Source organism: Hypanus sabinus, chromosome 4 (assembly GCF_030144855.1).
Source record: "Hypanus sabinus isolate sHypSab1 chromosome 4, sHypSab1.hap1, whole genome shotgun sequence".
Taxonomy (NCBI): Eukaryota; Metazoa; Chordata; class Chondrichthyes; order Myliobatiformes; family Dasyatidae; genus Hypanus; species Hypanus sabinus.
In genome coordinates, this window is record NC_082709.1 from 147,266,847 (window position 1) to 147,288,954 (window position 22,108).

At 39.1% G+C, this 22,108-nt stretch overlaps 1 protein-coding gene across 1 annotated transcript in view; it reads left to right on the forward strand.

Annotated features, from left to right (window-relative positions):
* The window catches only part of LOC132392370 (calsequestrin-2-like), a 29,291-nt gene extending 13,367 nt beyond the window's left edge, over positions 1-15,924 (forward strand). The window contains exons 4-11 of the mRNA XM_059966191.1: positions 1,401-1,512; positions 3,984-4,057; positions 7,789-7,919; positions 8,253-8,298; positions 8,797-8,851; positions 14,061-14,161; positions 14,247-14,321; positions 15,548-15,924. Of these exons, the coding sequence (XP_059822174.1) occupies positions 1,401-1,512; positions 3,984-4,057; positions 7,789-7,919; positions 8,253-8,298; positions 8,797-8,851; positions 14,061-14,161; positions 14,247-14,321; positions 15,548-15,775 (822 nt within the window). The 3' untranslated portion in view covers positions 15,776-15,924. The remainder of the gene's footprint in view (positions 1-1,400; positions 1,513-3,983; positions 4,058-7,788; positions 7,920-8,252; positions 8,299-8,796; positions 8,852-14,060; positions 14,162-14,246; positions 14,322-15,547) is intronic.
* Positions 15,925-22,108: the final 6,184 nt, after the last annotated feature.

The window sequence follows — 22,108 nt, forward strand, 5'->3', positions numbered from 1 at the left end:
AGATACAACCAGAGATACAGGAGGGTCTGCAGATGCTGCAAACCTTGAGCAACACAAATGCACGCAAAATATTGGAAGAGCTCAAAAGGTTAGACAGCATTTATGGATGGAAATAGATAGCCCTTTGCCTCTTCTACCTTTCACTCCCTAACTTCGTCCTGCTCCCCACCTACCTACCTTCCCTCTCTCACCTGGACTCACCTATTTCCTGCCAGCTTGTGCCCCTCTCCCTCCCACTAGTTTTTTTTTTAATTCTGGCTTCTGTCACTTTCTTTTCTAGTCCTGGAAAAAAAGTCTAAGCCCAAAACATCGATTGTTCATTTCCCCCTGTAAATGCTGCCTGACCTGCTGAGTTCCTCCAACAATTTGTGTGTTGTCCAAATATATTTACTACTTTTGGCCTACACAGTATCCATATGCATCCATTTGTAATCTATTATTGTCACAGTTTTTCCCTGGCCTTTGTGTAGAAGCTGTTCTAAGTGTTAATACTACGTGTTTTAAAAATTGATTTTATATTGTTTTGCATTGTAATGCTTTTTTGTTTTAAATTATGGTTAATTAAATCAGTACTGTAGTCCATACTGCAGAGTTAAATATTTTCAGAACAAGCATTTCCAAGGTAGCTGAGGTTCTGAGTGAGGGACTGTGGCACGTGCAAAGTCCTGGCCCTCCTTCAGCAAAGAGTTTTAAGTCTTCTCCAGGACGAGGCTGGAACTAGTGGCCTAGCAAAAAAATTCCATCCAGTGACCTGGATGTGGGCAGGATGTTCCCAATAATGGGAGAGTATAGGACCAGAGGGCACAGCCTCAAAATAGAAGAACATCCCTTTAGTACAGAATTTCTTGAGCCAAAGGGTGGTGAATCTGTGTAATTTGTTGCCACTGTCAGTTGTGGAGGCCAAGCCGTTGGGTATATTTAAAGCAGAGGTTCATTGGGTCTTGATTAGTAAGGGTATTAAAGGTTACAGGGAGAAGGCAGGAGAACGGGGTTGAGAGTGAAAATAAATCAGCCAGCGTCGATAGACCAAATGGCCTAATTCTGCCTCTTATGGTGTTTTGGTCTTGTGGGTGCTCTCAGGAAAGATCAACTGGCTACCCTATTGTAAGGTATAAAGATGTTATTGGCTATGGGAGAAGCTTTCACATCATGATCCGCCAGGCAGTTAATTAAGACTGGAAATCTTCCCAATGATGTATTTTTCCATAATGTTAAATAAGCAATACTTATTATTCTCATTAACCTAATGTAATAAAATGCAGCATTAAGGCAGGTCATATTGACATAGAGCTATGTTTTGTTCAGAATTTCTCAAGTATAATGATAATACACTTCAATTTAAACAGGCAATGTGATGTTTTAACACTGAGATCCCAACCAGAGCTGACTTTTGTCAACAGGTGACTGAAGATCCTGTGGAGATCATTGAGACCCGTGGAGAGGTTCGCTCTTTTGAAAGAACAGATGAAGTTATTAAATTGATCGGATACTTTAAAAGTGAAGCTTCTGAACGTGAGTTCGCAACACCATTTCCCTTTCCCTTGGATCTGTGGTGCCAGTGTAAATTTGGGTGGCAATGCTTCACTTTAAAATGCTCATTTCCAGGAATTTTTTTCTGGCGCATCTTGCAAAGTCAAAGTAGAGCATTGGGTTCACACCATGATATCAAATGGCAAACTTCACGTGCACGAATTCCTGAGTGCCCCTTTGGTAAAGGAATGGAGAAGGCCTTAATGGAAGAGCTGGGACATGCCTTGTTGATAGTGGAACAGATTCTGAGTGTATTTGGCTCTCTGCTCGGGACCCTGTGGTCTTCTTTCTCATAGCTCACCCCCACAATATTTTGCATGAGCTAATTTTCTCTACCAGCACTCTTGTGATCCCTAGTCGTTACTATCAATCTCACCACTCGAGTCCAAAGAGTCCACCCCCATCACACACCGAGACTCAAAATCCCATTTGTGACCTACCTCCTGGCAGGCTCCTGTTTCTTACAGCTCCCAATGCAACTCCCACCTCCTGAGCTAAGCTCTATGTTCCCATGTACCCTCCCTCTTTCTATTTTTATTCCATCTGTATCTCGTCATCACAGTGACTGCAGCCTCAGTTGCAGGGCCAGTGGAGGAAGTAGCTTTGTTTGTACAATGTGCACAATGTGTGCCCACTGCACGGATGACACTTTACCTGTGTGATAGGATTTCACTGCTCAGAGCCCTGAAGCAAAGCGTTTCGTTGCAACACCAATTTCTGACATTACTCATACAAAACATTGAGTTCTGGATAAGAAAAAGTGAGGATTGTCAGAGTACGGTGAATGTATTAACATCTATAAGAAAACTGACCATGAGAATCTGTGCATTCTGAATCTGTGCTGTTCTTTGTGCAAAATTTGAAACACCTTTAAACTCAGAGGACTGCGATTAAAAAGGCGTATCTACTGCATTCACTAACGATGAGACACAAAGTGTGTATTAATCATTTGTATTAGAGTGCTTTTACTGAGACAATAATCTGATTAATGTGTCAATTCTTCTTTTAAAATAAGTCAAAAAGGGATCTAGTGGTTTGTAATGTGTACAACTCTGTACAATTTTGATTTCTACTTGATCATTTCAGAAACATAATATATAGAGAACAAATACAACATAACTTTTAAAAAGGAACATTTCATACCTCTACAAAACAATTTCAAAACCAGAATTAACATATCTTAGTTTGGAAGAAAGTTCTAGAAAGGTATTGGTTTGACTGATTGCCTGATTTTAAAATAGTTGGAACCAAAATCTCATTGTTTGGATTCTTGAAATTGGTGAAATATTCCCTAGTGATATTTTAAGCAGCTGAATGCTACACGATAGCTTGTCTTTTAATTGCGTGCAACCTTTCATCCATTATCAGTCTGTATTACAGAGGGAGATCCACTGACAGCAGAGTTGTAGCTGCCATGGTTTATATCATTCTCTATTTATGGAAACAGAAAAGAATAGAAACAATTTTTAATTTGTAATATTACTGTGGGTTGGTTACTGAAAATGTACTTGTTTTAATACTTTGTAAGTTTGTTTGTAATATATGACTTTGCCATTGTTATTTCAATTTAAGAGTAGATATCCATAAACAAATATAAAAGATTTATCCATTCCTTGTATTACGTTAATAATACTTGAGCTTGTGTTCATCTTGTAAACCATATTTTTGAAGCATTGAAGTGGACATGACGAATTACAATATACACACATCAGGTGGCTACAAGGGATACAAATATATTCAAATTCACAAGAAAACTCACTGTAGGCTTCCATAAAATTGCAAGCAAAACTTAAAACATCATTAAACTAAAAGAGGACTGTAATTAGTGAGAGCTAATATATTGCACTCAGTTCATGATGAGATGGAGTGATTGTACAAAAAGAATTGTACAAATTACTTGGACTTGTTTTAAAAGTAGAATTTTCACATGAATCAGATTAATGTCTCAGTTAATGTGGTGCACTGTAATACAAATGATTAGTGCACGTTCTCTGCATTTTCGCATTTTTGCCTTTCTCAGCAGATGACCACTCCCAACACTAAGTCTGTAGTCAGAGTGAAATACTCCAAGTTTTGCTCTCCTGTGTGCTGTTCTGAAGCTTTGTCTCGCCTTAGAGCAGCTATTGAAGGAAAAGAGAATAGGCTGCTGTGGATTCTCACATGAGAAGTTCCACTTTCCAAGTGTAAGGAGTAGCCAGGATCATGACCTGGGACTCAAAGAATAGTTATCTGTTCATTAGCGGAGCTCTTTTAAAAGTTTATTCCAGAACTTGTACAAGGGTGGATCCCCCATGCAATTTTCTCAAATTTTCCTGACTCTCCAACATGGAAATTTGGAGCCATAGTATTTTTAGATAATGACACCTTTTTTGATAATATTTTAAACTTACTATTTTTTGTTTCCATCTTCGCCTTTTCCTTTTTCTCATGTTCCTCTCCTCTTTCTCATGCAGATTACAAAGCCTTTGAAGATGCAGCAGAACACTTCCATCCCTATATTAAGTTCTTTGCAACTTTCAATAAAGGGGTGAGTAATTAAACTTAAAATAAAAGCTCATGGAACAGAAGGAAATTATTGACCTGGCTCAGAATTTTTTCAAGTAGTGAAAATCAGAAAGCAAGGATAATGAATATGCATTCAAAACAGAAAGAAGTGATTCACTAAGTATCGCAAGAATATATACTGGGGCTTCAACTATTCACTATATTTATTAATGACTTAGACAACACAATAGAGGGCCATATATCCAAATGTACCAATGAAACAGAGATTGGTGGCACAATGAGGAGCTCAGACTGGAGCATAAAATTACAAAGGCCCATTGATAGATTAGGTGAATGGCTGAAACAGTGGCAGATGGATTTCAACATAATTAAGGATGAGGTCATTCATTTTATGCCAAAAGAAGCAATAGTATTCTTTTAAAATCTTGAAAAGTTAGGAATGGTGTAGATGCATAGAAGTTTAAGGTTCAAAGTATTGAAATTTTAAAATTCAAATAGGATGCAAAGATATATGAGAGGAGGTTTTCCTACCTCTGTACAAATGAGTTATTAAAACACATCTGCTCTACTGCACACATTCCCGAGTAATGCACATCATGTGCTGGTGAGGAGGAAGGCACTTTTTCAGCAGATTTTCACAAGAGCTCCAAGAGTTAACTTATAAGGATAAATTTAATTTACAAACATTGATAAGATTTGATTAGAGTCGGAGTAAACAAGCACCTTGACACAACTGAACCTTCATTCAGCCCATAACACTCCAAGCCCCGGCCCTCCATGCACAAATGCCTCTTAAATGTCTAACCAATGGTACAGAATTTTTTGAGGAAGTCGCCAGGGAAGTTAATGAAGAAGAAGTACTGGATGTGTCTACACAGATCTTAGCAACGCTTTCGACCATGTCCTGTATGGGAGGTTGGTCAAGAAAGTTCGATTGCTTGGCATTAGGGTTAGAGTAGTAAATTGAATTAGACATTTGCTTCACAGGAGAAGCCAAGGAATGGTAACGGACGGTTACCTCTCTGACTGGAGGCCTGTGAGTAGTGGAGTGCCACAGAGATCGGAGCTGGGTCCTTTATTGTTTGTCATCTATATCAACAATCTGGATGTTAACTTAGTAAACTGTATCAGCAAATTTGTGGATGACATCAGGATTGGGGGTGTAATGGACAGCAAGAAAGACTATCAAAGCTTGCAGCAGGAGCTGGACCAGCGGAAAAAATCTGATGAAGAGTGGCAGATGGAATTTAATGCCGACAAGAGTGAATTGTTGTACTTAGGATAACATAAATCAGGTGTTGGAATCTTATGTTGAAGTTGTATAAAATGTTGGTGAAGCCGAATTTGGACAATCGTGTGCAGTTGTAGTTACCTACCTACAGAAACAATACTGTAACAAGAAGATTGAAGGAGTACAGAATAAATTTACGAGAATGTTTTTGGGACTTGAGGACCTGAGTTATAAGGAAAGGTTGAATAGGTTAGGACATTATTCCCTTGAGCTAGGAGATCGAGGGGAGATTTGACAGAGGTTTGTGAAGTTATGAAGGGTATAGATGAGGTAAATGCATGCAGGCCTATTCCACTGAGATTGGGTAAGACTAAAACTAGAGGGCAGGAGTTAAGGGAGAAAAGATAAAATGTTTAAAGGGAACATGAGAGGGAACTTCTTCTTTCAGAGAATGGTGAGCGTGTGGAAAGCTGCAAGCAGAAGTGGTGGATGCGGGTTCAATTTCAACATTTAATAACTACATGTATGTCACTGTATACAACCTTGAGGTTCATTTTCCCATGGGCATACTCAGCAAATCCATAGAGTAGTCATTATAACAGAATCAGTGAAAGACCATTCAACCAGGGCATTTAACCGGAGTGCAGTAGACAACAAACTGTGCAAATGCAAGAAGAAAAACATAATATAAATAAATAAACAATAAATATCGAGACCTTGAAAGTGAGTTAATTGGTTGTGGGAATATTTCACTGATGTGGCAAGTGCAATTGAGTGAAGTTATCCCCTTTGTTCAAGAGCCTGATGGTCGAGGGGTAGTAATTCCTCCTGAACATGGTGGTGTGAGTCCTGAGGCTTCTGTACTCTCTTTTGATGGCAGCAGCGAGAGGTGAGCATATCCTCATGATGGGGTCCCCGACAATGGACGCTGCTTTCCTGTGACAGTGTTTCATGTAGATGTGCTCAATGGTTTTCCATTCAAGGGCATTGGTGTTTCCCCACCAGGCTGTAATGCAGCCAGTCAATATACTCGCTACTACACATCTATAGAAGTTTGTTAAAGTTTCAGATGTGATGCCGAATCTTCGCAAGCTCTTAAGGAAGTAGAAGTGCTGCTGTTCTTTCTTTGTAATTGCATCTAGGTGATGGGTCCAGGACAGGTCTTCTGAAATAATAAAGTTAATAACCCTCTCCAACTCTGATCCTCCAATGAGAACCAATTCATAGACTTCTGATTTCCTTCTCCTGAAGTCCATGACCAGTTCTTTGGTCTTGCTGACATTGAGTGAGAGGTTGCTGTGATGACACCACTCGGCCAGAATTGCAATCTCCTTCCTATATGTTATACACCACCAGCGTTGATTCAGCCTATGACAGTGGTGTTGTCAACAAACTTGAATATGACATTGCAGCTGTGCTTAACCACACAATCATACGTGCCTTGTGGTGCACTGGTGATGATGGAGATTGTGGAGGAGATGTTGTTGCCAACCTGAACTGACTGGGGTCTGCAAGTGAAAAAAATCCAGGATTCACTTGCATAAGGAGCTATTAAGGCCAAGGTCTTGGAGCTTATTGATTGGTTTTGAGGGTATAATGGTACTGAATGTTGAGCTTTAATCAATAAAGAGCATCCTGATGTATACAGCTTTGCTGTCCAGATGTTCCAGTGTTGAGTGAAGACCCAGTGAGATGGCATCTGCTGTGGATCTGCTAGGCAAATTGGAGTGGATCTAAGTCACTTCTCAGGCAGAAGTTGATATGTTTCCTCTCTAACCTCTTAGAACACTTCATCACAGTGGATGTAGGTGCTACTGGGTAATAGTCATCGAGGTTGGTCGCCATGCTCTTCTTGGGCGCCGGTATGATTGAAGTCTGCTCGAGGCAGGTGGGTACCTCAGACTGCCAAAGTGAGAGGTTAAAGATCTTAGCGAAGATACCAGCCAGTTGGCCAGCATAGATCTTTTGTATGTTGCCAGGTACCCCTTCCAGGCCAGATGCTTTTAGCGGGATCACCCCCCCCCCCCCCCCACCAAGAACAGCTTACATGTCGGTTTCAGAGACTGAAATCATAGATAATAACAGTAGAGGATGCTGTTGCAGTGTCTATTATTATTAAGTGCAACTGACGTAATAATTAGATCTTTCAAAATTTCCCTGAGGCAGCTATAAAATGTTCTTTTTGCATCTCACCATGTGATTTTAGCTGTCTACAACACAATGATTTATAACTGCAGCCTGTCTATTCAACATATTTTGTATTTATAAATGTAGTGATTTACAGTCTTTTTCTCTGAAGGACGCTTCTACTTGGAAGTACTTCAAAATATAAGAAATCAAAAGACCCACTGCTCTCAACGAAGTGAAGTAACTTTACATTGTGCTTTGTATCTTTGGGCTTCTACTTAGGTGATCTGTGAATTCCTTTGTTCACTGACAGTGTGTCAACATGATGCTTAGTATTTGTTCATGTGGTTTTTATTTAAGCTCATTAGTCTGTTTGTTGTGTTCTCCCTGGGTAGGTTGCGAAGAAACTTTCACTGAAGATGAATGAGGTGGATTTTTACGAGCCTTTCATGGGTGACTCAATCACTATTCCCGATAAACCCTATTCAGAGGAAGAAATTGTGGAGTTTATTCAAGAGCACAAAAGGTAGATATTTGAGAAGCTGCAATGCGCAATTTCACTTAAAGACAACTCTGCCCGGAGTGGAGTGTTTACTTCTGTAAATAGTAAAGGTGGGGCTTTTAAATGTCCTTCTCGGGTAGTTCTGAAGAACTAGGCCATCATTGGTGGTCCCAATTGGATAATAGATTTGCTTTCTAACTGACTGGTAGTCTTATATTCAGCAATGCTGAGGTAGTGTATGAACAAGACCAGGTAAAGCTCCATCCTTACTCATAGAAACAAGGATATATTGCCTCATCAGTTAGTAATGCTGAAGCATAGTAACCATCTTTGAAAGTGTGACTGTTCTGTTTTTAGATCAACTCTCCGGAAACTACGTCCAGAAGATGTATTTGAGACATGGGTAAGGCAAATGTGAAATTAATGATTTTCTAGTAATTAGTAAAGGTGTGAAACTAAATGTGGGTGCCAAGGTAGTGTAGTGGTTAGCGCGACGCCACTGCAGCTGGGGGCATCAGAGTTCAGAGTTCAATTCTGATGTCGCCTGTATTGAGTCTGTACTGTGGGCTTTCCCGGGGTGCTTCAGTTACCTCCCACCATCCAGAGAACTACTGGCTAGTACGTGAACTGGTCCCGTGATTAGGCGAGGATTAAATCAGGGATTGCTGGATGGTCTGGCTTGAAGGGCCAAGAGGGCTTGTTTCACGCTGTATCTCAGTAAACAAACAGAGTTCAATTCATTTTCTTTGGGAGAAAGATCTTAAGAGAAGAATAACAGGCACAACTTGTACTGAGGAATAGACTGGCAAAGTGGCAACAAATTAGATTAAATAGATGAAAATGGAAGACACAGGCTGGAAATACAGCACAACATTTTGTTTTTGGCTTATTTCCTGTTTAGGAGGATGACATGGATGGAATCCAAATTGTTGCTTTTGCTGAAGAAGAAGATCCAGGTAAATTTATTTAAGCTGAAAAATAAAATCTTAGCATGTGTAAAGGCTGGTTACCCCAATGCATATTTTCTCCTCACATCAACACTCTTGATTTAACCTCACCTTCCCTCTGCCTTATTTATTATTTAGGAGAGAGAGGAACAGGAGGTGGCCATCTGGCTCCTCGAGTCTGCTCTGTCATGCAGTTAGATCATGGCTGATCTGGCTGTGGACTCAACTCCACCTATCTGCCTGGTCCCCTTAACCCTTATTTCCCTCACTATGCAAAACCTATCTAATTATGTTTTAAGTATAAAGTAGCCACAACTGTTTTCCTGAGCAGAGAAGTCCACAGATTCAATACTCACTGGGGGAAAAAGCAGTTCCTCCTCATCTCCATTCTAAACCTACTCTCCCCCTTCTCACTTACCAGTGGAAACAACTTTCCTGCCTCTATCTTATCTATCCCTTTCATAATTTTATATGTTTCTTGTCTCCTCTCATTCTTCTGAGGTCCAGTGAGTATATTCCTGGGTGACTCAATCTTTCCTCATGTGCTAAGCCTCTCATCTTTAGAATCAACCTGGTGAACCTCCTCTGTACCACCTCCAAAGCCAGTATATCCTTCCTCAAGTAAGGAGACCAGATCAGCACACAGTACTCCAGCTGTGGCCTCAGCAGTACCCTGTACAGTTACAGCATAACTTCCCTGTAATTAAATTCAGTACCTGTAGCAATGAAGGCCGTTGTCTTCTTGATAACCTGTTGCACCTGCAAACCAAATATTAGTCATTAATACACCATCACTCTCAATATCTCAGAACAATAGCATGCTACAGCCTTCACCTTTGAAATAATAACATGATCTTCTGTTTTTTCCTTCCAAGGTAGATGACCTCACATTTACCAACATTGTACTCAATGTGCCAGACAGACTTGCCCACTCACTTAACCTATTTGTATCTCTCTGCAGACTCACATCATTGTGCACTTTGTTTTTCCATTCAATTCAGATCATCAGCAAACTTAGATAACCTACACTCAGCCCCTTCTTCCAAATCATTAATGTATAATCCGAATAGTTGTGAGCCCGGCATCGATCCCTGCGGTACTCTGTTCAGCACTGACTGCCAACTAAAGAAACAACCATTTATCCCAACTCTCTATCATCCGTTGGTTAACTAATCCTCTATCCATGCTAATACACTACCCCTCAAATCAATGCCTCCTTATCTTATGCGTAAGCTTTTTATCCAGCACCTTATTGAATGCCTTATGGAAATTCAAGTACACAGTATCCAGCTGTTACCCTCTATCCACTGCACTGATTATATCCTCAAAGAACTCCAGTAAGTTTGTCAGACAGGACCTGCCCTTCGTGAACCCATGCTGTGTCTGTCTGATGGATCATTTCTTTCCGGATGTCTCACTATTTCTTCCTTAATGATAGCTTCAAGCATTTTCCTAACTATGGATATTAAGCGAACTAGCCTATTGTTACCTGCCTTCTGCCTACATCCATTTTTAAACAGTGGCATGACAGTTGCAGTCACAGAAGCGGCTCCTATATTTTGTGCTATTTCTTTCAGCACCCTGGGATGCTTTCCATCCCTGATACATTCCATCGGACCCAGGGGACTCGTCTACCTTTAGCCCCACCAGTTGCTCAGCAGTAACTTTTTAATGACGACGACTGTATTGAGGACCTGCACCCATAGCAGCTCTCTTAGCATGTAAGATGTCGCTTCCACTGTGAAGACTTGACACAATAAGTCTTTTAAGACCTTGGCCATTTGCACATTACCCAATATTAATTCCCCATTCTCATCTTCCAAGTGACCTACATTTTAGCCACCTTCTTCTGCTTTATATAATTGTAGAAACTTTTAGTGTTTTAATATTTTGTGCTAGCTTACTTTCGTATTTGTTCTTTCTTTATTACTCGCTTAGTGGCTCTTTGTTACTTTTTAAAGTTTCCCACTACTCTTGGCAATCCTTTACGGCTTGATCTTTTATAACTTGCTTAAGTATACATGTAAATTATTAATAATTTATAATCTATATAAATACTTTTTCTCTGACTTTCCCTTTCATTTTTCTGCTGAATCAGTAAGTCGGTACAAAGTAATTACTGCAGTATGTGTATGTTCTGCTCATAACTGAACTCAAAGCAACTCAGAGAAAGATGAAAGCTGTTTAACAAACTGAAACATGTGTAATCTGTAGCATATTTCAACAAATTCTATATATATTAAACATGTCTTAAAACTATCTACACTTATAAAGATAACTTTATGTATGTAGATAGTTTTAAAATATGTGCACCATAGTAGAGAAGCAGTTAGTGTGACGCTGTTACAGCTCAGGGCATGCCGAAGCTTCAAGTTCAATTCCAGCATCATCTGTAAGGAGTTTGTATGTTCTTCTTGTGACCAGATGCTCCAGTTTCCTCCCACAGTCCAGAGATGTACCGGTCAGTAGTAGTAAATGTTAACAGGATTAACATTTCAGGTCTCAGACTTTTAGTCAGAACTGTCTCTTTAGTCACTTCCTGGGTTGAATGGTTAATTAAATGTGCCAAGGGCATCTATATTTGTGCAAAATAACTGATGTCCTTACCTGAATTTGATCAGGAGCAGGCAGGCAGAGGAAATTCTGGCTGACAGTTGTTCAGCTGTCATCCTACATCTCACTGTGGGACATTCTGCCAGACTTTAAAATCAGGTGTTGAATGTTTGCATCTAAGAATAGAGTACACATTCAAATGGTGAACTAAAGAGGGGAACATCTTACCCAAGGTATTTTCTGCAGGAGTACTACACAACACTTGGCATTGGTTCACTATTGTATCCCAGGCAAACAGCTCTGTGTAGTATGTAACTGAGAAATATTGTTACTCCTACAAGGAAGGGGAATAATTGAATTTCTCTTTGCACAGTATATTTTAAAATGTTTTAAAAGTGCTTTGGCATTCAGCTGCCATGCTCTGAATTGACTGGATGTGTCTGAGAGCAGCAGGTGAAAAGAAAGGGGATATTTCACCACATGGATCCTCCCAAGAAGCAATCTGTCCATTAGATTCTGATAAAACTTGCATATAATTTTCTCTCAGTTTGCCCTTTGCTGAAGATGGAGGCTAGTGCAGGAAACTGGTGCTGAGATTAAAATTCTGGCCAGATTTTACTCAATGGCATATCAAGTCTGAGGATCTGAATTCAAATTTCTGCTTCTCTTTCCTGTATTTCTCATGATCTATGGTTGTGCATCATTCTGTCTGCTAGACTGAGCTACCATATTCCCTATTTCAAAAACATGACATCTTACCCAAATTAAAAATAATCAGAACCCATCTACCCGAGTTAACTCAGTGAGGTGACACATAGCAGATAGTGCAATCGCTCTACCGTGCCTGGAAACATCATCTGGGGTTCAATTCCCAGCAGCATCTGTAAGGAATTTCCATGTTCTCCCCTTGACTGCTTGGGTTTCCTCTGGGTGCTCCTGTTTCCTGCCACATTCCAAAGACGTATGGTTACAATCGGTGGAACGTGGGCATGCAGTAATGGTGCTGGAACAGTGGCGATAACTGCAGGCTGCCCCATTGCAATCCTCAAACTATGTTAGTTGTTGATGCAAAACAACTTATTTCACTGTGTTTCAAAGTACATGTGACAAATAAAGCTTATTTTTATGATACTAGAGAATTTTTCTATGAGCCACAAAACACATGGAAATGTTTCAACTTTGAGCAAACCAATTAGAAGAATCAGAATCAGGTTTAGGAGTGGGAATTTGGTCTGATTTTTTATCTTGGCACCACTTTCTTGCACAAACCCCTGTATCGCTTGCTTCCACTGTACATAAAGAAAATCGTCCCCTTCTTGAAAATACTTGGTGACAGAACAGCTAATAGCAAAGATTCCCAAGCAAAGTTATAAGAACATAAGAAAACAGAGGAGTAGGTCATGTGTAGAATTGTAGATTGTCGTTATCTCCCATCTCTTATCCCCTTCACCCCACACAAAAAAAACCTCACACCCTCAGCCTCTGCCAGGTTAGGATCATCAGATTTCGTGCTGTGCCAGAGGGAATCTGGGGCTTCTATTACACAGTTTTCTTAAAACTGCTGGTGTTAATAGGAATACATGATATATGTACCTTCAGATGTTTCTGTACATTAACATGCTAAATGTGGTTTGATGGTTAAAAGATCAGAAAGGACAGGAAATAGGAATTGAGGCGGAATAATAGTATTGACAAAATAGCTTACAGTGGTGAAAAGTACTCTGTTATGGGTGAATCGGCAGCAGGCAAAATTAACTTAGTGTAACACTTCCCGCAGAAGGCTATGGATGTTGGGTTAATTTACAAGGCAAAGATCAACAGGTTTTTTATTATTAACTAAGGGTTTACTATCAATGGCAGTTAAATAAGGTTCAAACCAAAGATTGGCAGTTATCTATAGGCTAAAGGAGTTGATAGGCTGACTGTATGCATGTGTGCATTCATATAGCAGAATTTTATATTTTTTCATGTTCCTTATGACATATAAGGAAACCTTTCAACTCATCAAGCATATACGGGCTCTCAGAGCATTCCAGTCAGTCCCATTCCCTCATTTAATTCCTTAAAGCCCATTCTCTCTCACATGCCCCACTCAAGGCAGTTGAGAGTAGCCAGTTAACCACCTGGAACACATGAGAGAACCAAAGGAGACATGGGGAGAACGTGTAAACTTCAATCAGCACCTGACATCAGGACGGAACTGGCTCTGTGGAGCTGTGCTGCCCTGCTGTGCGGTGCAGATGTATTAATATCATACTATGAAATATTAAAAATAATTATTTCAAGGTGCAAAATTCATAGCACAAAGCTGGTGCTTGTCTCCACAAAATATATGGCATTGATATCAATCGGGAACTTCCCTCCTCCGTCTGCCTATCAACCCTTCTCACCTGCATCCACCTATTGCTTCACCCCTTACCTCACCTTTCTCTGCTGGCATTTCCCCCTCTAATTTTCAGTCCAGATAAAGGGTCTTGACCCAAAACAACAACAGTCCATTTTCCTCCACTGATGCTGCCTGACCCACTGAGTTTCTCTGGCACCTGGTTTTCTGCTCCTGATTCTGGCATCAGCAGGATTGTGTCTCCATGGTCTATTGGTTTTATTTTAAAAAAAATTAGATTTCTTCCATGAGGATAATTGGGAAATTTCTATGGCTTCACAGACGGTTATGAATTTCTATCAATTTTAAAAGAGGTAGCAAGAGAAAACACGAACAATCCAGACCTAAGCATTGTGTGGATTGACCCTGATGACTTCCCCCTGGTGAGTACCAGTACCATACAGTATTCACACAAATTATATAACAAGTGCTTTGTGGCAGTACTTTGAACTTCTCTGATTATTTCAGTTGTTCACTTACTGGGAGAAAACCTTCAAGATCAACCTTCACAGACCTCAGATTGGAGTGGTGAACGTCACTGATGTAAGTTGAACCATCAAATTCTAAGAGTTCTCTTCCAATCTTTTGTTAACACTGACATTTTGCCATGATCTGTGGGTTAGGGTACCTGTTCACAGGTAGATTTGATAGTGGTTTTATGTAGCAAGATGTTTGCGTTTGATCATTACTACAAATTCACTTGTGGTTATATGCGAGTCTCTATTTGGTTACGTGTGTAACCTTAATCAATTCCTGTAGAGGTACAATAATTTATACAGTTAAACATATGTGCTGATTTACAGTCTTGAGTATGTCTTCTCTTACAACTGGGTAAGATAAGTTTTGAATTTGTGGGACACTTTGGAGGAAGAACACCATGGATGTTTTGCTGTAAGTTATAAGTGTAATATTATTTTAGACCATAAGACATAGGAGCATTTTGTTATTAATCATCTTCTTGAACGGGTATTATAATGAAAGAATGACGTGAGACTGAGAAAGAAACCAGCTGGCTTACCAGGTCTGTGCGAACTTTCTGAAAGACACTCCCCCCCCCCCCAACCCCAAAACAGCCCTGTAAATCTTGCCACTTTAAGTATCAATCCCATTACCAAAATCTGCTACAAATACATTTACACTCCAAGTAGTAATACCTTGCTATTAGATCCTGCTTCACCTTGCTACCTATAATATATTTTCTCTGATCCCTTCTGGTTGTTTTGCTATTTACCACAAAATTCTGGTCAGATTGCTTCCCATTGTAAGCAGCTTGTAATATATGAATGCTCCTCCTCATTTTTCACACCTGGATCTGACTTATTAACCTTCTCTACCTCAGTTTTTCTCAGTTCAAAGAAGTTTGAGTTTGTTTATATTCACAGAGAAATGCAAAAGCAATAACACAATGAAAGAGTACACAATTGGGTACAGGCTGCAGAATGGTGTTGGATAGATGCTTTGCCATTCTGCATCAGTGATGTAGAAGGTGCCCTTGACTGTGCTATATAGGAATATTATTACATTGATGCAATATGGAACAATAGTTTTTTTATATAGTTGGATTCAGTGACTTCAGTTTAAAAAAAGGCTTTTACTGAATTACTTCAAGATCACTTTGTCATCTGGTAATGAGTTTAACAGGTGAATTTATGCATTGGCTGATCTAGAAGCATTATCACATTACAAGAAGCTGCTAGTTTCTAACACACGCTATCAATACACCATTAGTTGTATATTAACACTGTAATGTTAATATCTTGTGCTTGAAGGCTGATAGTGTCTGGATGGACATTAAAGATGATGATGATCTACCATCATCTGATGAACTAGAAGAATGGCTTCATGACGTTCTCTCAGGAAAAGTTAATACAGAAGATGATGATGATGATAACGACGATGATGATGACGATGACGACGACGACGATGACGACGACGACGATGATGACGATGACGACGATGACGATGACGATGATGACGACAATGATGACAATGACTAATGTTTTTCATTTATTAGCAATTAACTACAATATGAATAAAATCATTCTAAATGTTTAAAGTTATTTCAGAAAGATATTTGTAATTTGAGACAAATATTTGAAATAACTTCAAATTCTCATAGCAATCAAAGTAAAAGATCAGATTTTAAAATGAAAAGCTACTAATTTATAAATCTTACTCTGTTGACTTTTTTTATTCTAAGTTTCATCATTTTCATCGTGGCTTTCAGCGTCTAAGATCAACTAGACATTCTTTACAGCTAATGAAATATAATTTAAATGTTATTGTAATATGGGAGTCACAGGTCACCCTAATTGCATGCAATCTACAAATAGCTGAGGTAATACAGGTTGAGTACCCCTTACCCAAAAATCCAAAAAATCAAAATCTGAAAAACTCCAAATTCCAAAATATTTTTGAGCGCTGACATGACAACACAAGTAGAAAATTCTACAAGGTACTGGGAAGGTTCCCAGGCGATGCACAGGTTGCTGTGCACCAGAGACCGTTCTGAGAAGTGAAAAATAGGGAAGGTGCATAATGCGGAAAATGAAGATCTCGATTGTGTATTGAAATGATGGATTTGTTGTCGGCAGAGTGAAAATTTGACACTTAATGGTATGCTGATCATGAAACAAGCAAGATCTATCATGATGAACTGAGAATTGACGATAAGTGTGAACATTCAGCAGGCTGGTTGCAAATATTTCAGAAGAGGCATGGCCTTAAATTTTTTGAGATTTAAAAAAATTTTTTAAGATAAAACAACTGCTCATGAAAATCTAACACCAACACATCTACAATGCTGATTAGTTTTAAACTTGTCATAAACCTAAAGTAAAATACAAATACAGTGTACTGTGACCTTTTAATCAAAATGCAGCATCGTAGGTGGAGACGGCAAGCCTGCCGTTGTTTGTTGTTGTTCAACAGCTGATTCGGGTAATCTCCTGATCCTGCTGTACTGCTTTTGTTACCCTGCACACATTATAGTCTCATCACATTAATGGTATGTAATAATTTTTACTGTTAAGTACGTATGTGTGATGAACAAGTGTAAGACAAGGATTTCACCGGTAGCACATAAATTCAGAGTCTGAACTGATGGTGATCCCAAGCCACCTCATTATATATTCCAAAATCAGAAAAAACTTCCAGACCCGAGCATCTTGGACAAGTGGTAATCAACCTGCAGTCACATGATCAACATTTTACAAACAGACTTTTATATTCAGTGGGTGTATATGACTATCTGACATTCTTTTGGTACTGCACAGGGAGGATCAGTCTAGTTTATATGCTCACATTATAAAACTTAACCTTCTTCCTCAGAGATAAACGTCCTGCCTTTTAACTAAGGCAAACTCTGCAAATTACGTTTAAGTTACTTTCTTAAGTTGAATAAAAAGACAAGCATATAAAGATCAATTTGCTCTGGTGGATATTGCACTCGTCTAACCAATACCAACCTAATCTTATCTATATTCAATTTGAAGACACAGTCCAATATCATGCAAAACTTGGCTGACAACTTCTGTTCAGCATTAGATGACATATGATGATTTGCATATTGGTACCACACTGTGTAAAACAAAAGTTCAGCTCAAGGCTCCCACCAAATGTTTATTTGATAATATCCTAAATGCCTGACAGTTCCACTAAAAGCTGCTAACCTAAACTCTACATTTGCTATAGTCAGATCTTTGACTTTAGGGGACAGTTTTAATCTCAAATATCTTAGGTGTATAATTTTAATTTTAAACATTAGACATAGATTCTTTTTCCACATTAGTTCTACAAGATAGGCATTGTTTTACTTTCCACCAGGATGCCAGCCAACACAAACCATTGCACTATGTACGTTGCTGGTAAATGATAACCTTGTGCAATGAAAAAACAAAGCATTAAATTATTTTGGCGGAAAATCATTATTTAAGATTGAGTGTTAAGCAACTTAATATAGAAACTGAAAGCATGTTATAACATTCGAAGTAAAAAAAATAGAAGCATTATTCTACAAGACACAGTGAGGAAAGTTCTGAAATCCAGAAAAAGAAATCAAAGAATAACTGAAAGTCACTTTTGAAACAAGCATTTACATTTTAAACTGAAAAGCTATTTCTCCTCTTCTTATAAGCTTTTGCATCTAATGAATTCTAAATGAAATAAAATTATTTTAAACTACATTCTCTTTTTTATATAGAGGTTCTTAGAATCAAATAATGCTCATTTTTTTAAAAATAAAGTGGATATATTTCCTCAATGCAGGAACATGCATAGAAATTCAAATTTAGCTGTAATTGGAGGACAGACTAGTCTTCATTAGGAATTTCAACAAATACACTCAAAAACTTCTATAGATGTACCGTGGAGAGCATTCTGATGGGCTGCATCACTGTCTGGGATGGGGGCGGAGGGGGTGCTACTGCACAGGACCAAAGGAAACTGCAGAGGGTTGTAAATTTAGTCAGCTCCATCTTGGATACCCACCTACAAAGTACCCAGGACATCTTCAAGGAAAGGCAGCGTCCATTATTGGGGACCTCCATCACCCAAAAGCATGCCCTTTTCTCACTGTTACCATCAGGTAGGAGGTACAGAAGCCTGAAGGCACACACTCAGTGATTCAGGAACAGCTTCTTCCCCTCTGCCATCAGTTTCCTAAATGGACATTGAACCTGTGAACACTCTCACTTTTTAAATATATTATTTCTGTTTTTTGCACAATTTTTAATCTGTTCAATATACATACACTACAGTTTATTATTATTTTTTTGTTTTTTTTCCTTCTATTATGCATTGCATTGAACTGCTGCTGTTAAATTAACAACTGGGCATATATATGTTTAACATAGATACCTTCAATGATTATTCGAGCCCACTTTACTATGCCAACTTACGTTAAATGTAAAGAAATGATAATATATCTAGGAACGTCACTCACTTCTATACAGTTAAGAAAAAGTTTGTGAACCCATTGCAATTCCCTGGGTTTCTGTATTAATTATTCATAACATGTGGTCTGATCTTCAGCTAAATTACAATAATAGATAAACACAATTTGCCTAAACTAGTAACACAAACAATTGTACTTTTCATGTCTTTATTGACCACATTGCTTAATCATTCACAGTCCAAGCTGGAAAAAGTATGTGAACCTTTGTACTTAATAATTGGTAGAACTTCCTTTATTAGCAATAATCTCTACCAAATATTTCCTGTAGCTGCTGATCAGACCTGCAGAATGGTGACGAGGAATTTTAGACCATTCCTCCACACAAAACTGTTTAAGCTCATCAATATTTCTGGGATACCTTGCATGAACAGCCCTCTTCAGGTCATACCACAGCATCTCAGGCTACGTCCACGCTACGCTGGATAAATCTGTAACCAAAGCTTTTTCTCTTCGTTTTTACCCTCCATCCACACTAAAACGGCGTTTTCCTCCCCCAGAAACCGGAGCTTTTCAAAAACACTTTCCAGTGTGGATATTTTTGAAAACGCTGCTTGGGCAAATCAATGTGGACGGGGTAACCAGAGACTTTTGAAAACGCTATCAGACTGCAGCGCGCTATTTCATTGTTTTCTTGAATGAAACCTAACAATTTCAGAACAGACGGCAATGAGACTGAAGCCAGAAGAGTTAGAAATGTACTCACCAAATACTTTGACCCATAACTTACAGAATAAAGAAGTATACTGTACTCACTTTGCCCTGCTTTCTGTCCTTGCTCATATGGAGGTGGTTTACCTATTTATACAAGTACTTCTCTGACAATAGATGTGTAACAGCCTAATGTAACATTGTATGGAAATACAACACTGATTCAGACATGTTTTATACATTTAACAAGGTGCTTTATTAATGCAACAGAGTTGGTCAGTTTTTCAATGTTCATCGTCAGCTGGGTCAATCTGTCCATGAACTCTCTGTCAGTTGCCGCCGTACGCTCCAGTATTTGTTTTTTTTAGTTTTAAGTTCTCCTGCGCGAGAGCCAACAGCTGTCCGTTGTTTTAAGTTTTTCTAGTCTGTAACTGCACAAATGCACAATTTTATGGCGAGGTTCAACACCAAACATGTCATTTGTTTTCGGTAGATGTGTCCTGAGCATGCGCAGCAGGACGAAAGTCACCGAAATCTCCGTTTCAGTGTGGATAGAGATATTTTCAAAAACGCATAGTGTGGACACCTATCGTTTGTTCAAACTTATCCAGCATTTTCAAACTTATCCAGTCTAGTGTGGATGTAGCCCCAGTGGGTTAAGGTCTGGACTTTGACTGGACCATTCCAAAGCACAAATTTTCTTACTCCTAATCCATTCTGTTGTTTACTCTTGTGCTTTGGATCATTGTCTTGTTGAATCATCCAACTTCTATTAAGCTTCAGGTGATGGACTGCTACCCTGACAATCCCCTGTAAAATGTCTTGATACAATTTTGAATTCATTGTTCCCTCAATGATTGCAAGCTGTCTAATTTTGAATTCATTGTTCCCTCAATGATTGCAAGCTGTCTAGGGCCTGAGGCAGCAGAACAGCCCCAAACCATGATACGCCTTCCACCATGCCACACCTTCCACAGTTGGGATAAGGTTTTGGTGTTGGTGTGTAGTACCCTTTTCCCTCCAAGCGTTGCGGATTTCTATCAAAAAGTTCAACTTCTGTCATAACTGTCCACAGAACATTGTCTCAGAAGCATTGTAGAACATCCAGGTGGTCTTTTGCAAGCTTGACATTCAGCAATGTTTTGCCAGAGAGCAGTGGTTTACTCCCTGGTGTCCTTCCATGAATACCATTCTTGTTGAGTGTTTTTCTTCAAGTGGACACATGAACAGAGACTTCAGCAAGTTCTAGAGATTTCTGCAGGTCTTTTGCTGTTATCCTTGGATTCTTTCTCACCTTTTTCAGCATTGCACTTTATGCTCTTGATGTGATCTTTGCACGACGCCCAGTCCCAGAGAGAGTAGCAACAGTACTGAATTTCCATTTGTGGACAATTTCTCTCATTGTGGTCTGATGAACACTCAGGTCTTTAGAAATGCTTTTGCAGCCTTTTCCAGCTTCATGCGTCTCTACAATTCTTCTTCTAAGGTCCTCTAAGTTGTTTGAGTGAGGCATGGGAGCATAAAAACAGATCTTTCTTGAAAAGAGCAGGCTCTGTCAGTATCTTGATTTTTTGTGTTTTTTTTATAGGGCAGGATACCCACATCTCATTGATTGGAACACCTGACTCCAAATGGCTTTTGTAGAAGGCATTAAATAGAAATAGAAATTTACAGCATGTTACAGGTCCTTCAGCCCACAATTACTGCAGAGGTTCACATACTGTTTTGACCCTACACGGGGATGTTTAAATAGTGTACTTAGTAATAATGAGAAGTAGCACAATTGTTTGTGTGTTATTAGTTTAGGCATATTGTGGTTTGTGTACTTCTATTATTGTGACTTGGACGAAGATCAGATCACATTTTACGAGTAATTAATGCAGAAAACCAGGTAATCGCAAAGGGTTTACAAACTTTTTCTTGCAACTGTATGTCGTGTTTTATAATATCAGCATGTCCTGCTGTTTATACTATTACCCCCTCAATGGCAGGATGTTTTAACTGTTCTTAGCAGTTTCCAAGATGATTATCTACAGTATTAACAATTGTAGTGCACTGTGTATGAATATGCTAGACCCAATAAAATTAATGCAGAAGGCAAAAGACATCCTAATGTCATTACATTATGACATGGAAATAAGTTGCAATTCCATTTCCTAAAGGTTGGCTTGCAATCATAGTCCCTCTCGTTAACATATGGGAGGACTGATTGAATTGCCAATAATTATGGCCCTTCCAACTTCTGAACTTGGAGAAGCAACGTGCACAAGTTAATACAGTGTTGAGCACATCTGCTCAAAGGATGGTATTAGGAGGTGCAGATGAGGAAAGCAAACATAATTCAAGGTCATGATTTATTTGTTGAAATTAGCGCTAATCTTATTGAAATCTGGTTCCTGCTAGTTATACAAGAAAAAAAAACAGCAGAAAGATCAGAACATATATGTCCAGAGTTACAGAAATGCATTTCTTATGGTTCCAGTCCAGGGTTGTCCTGTAGCAGGAATTGTTCTGATCTTTAGATGAGACAATTATTGCACTGAATTGTCAGGTTATGGGAGGAGTAGCTGGGGAGACAACAGCAGGCAAGAGTTATGGAGCGCAGCCACCACAGAAAACAGAAGGCAGGATCCTGTTGGTCCTGGCAGAAATAGGTTGATATACTGGATACAGAAGTTAGTGGGGTGAAATGTGAGGACCAGGGAACTCTTGTCTGGGAAGAAGGATG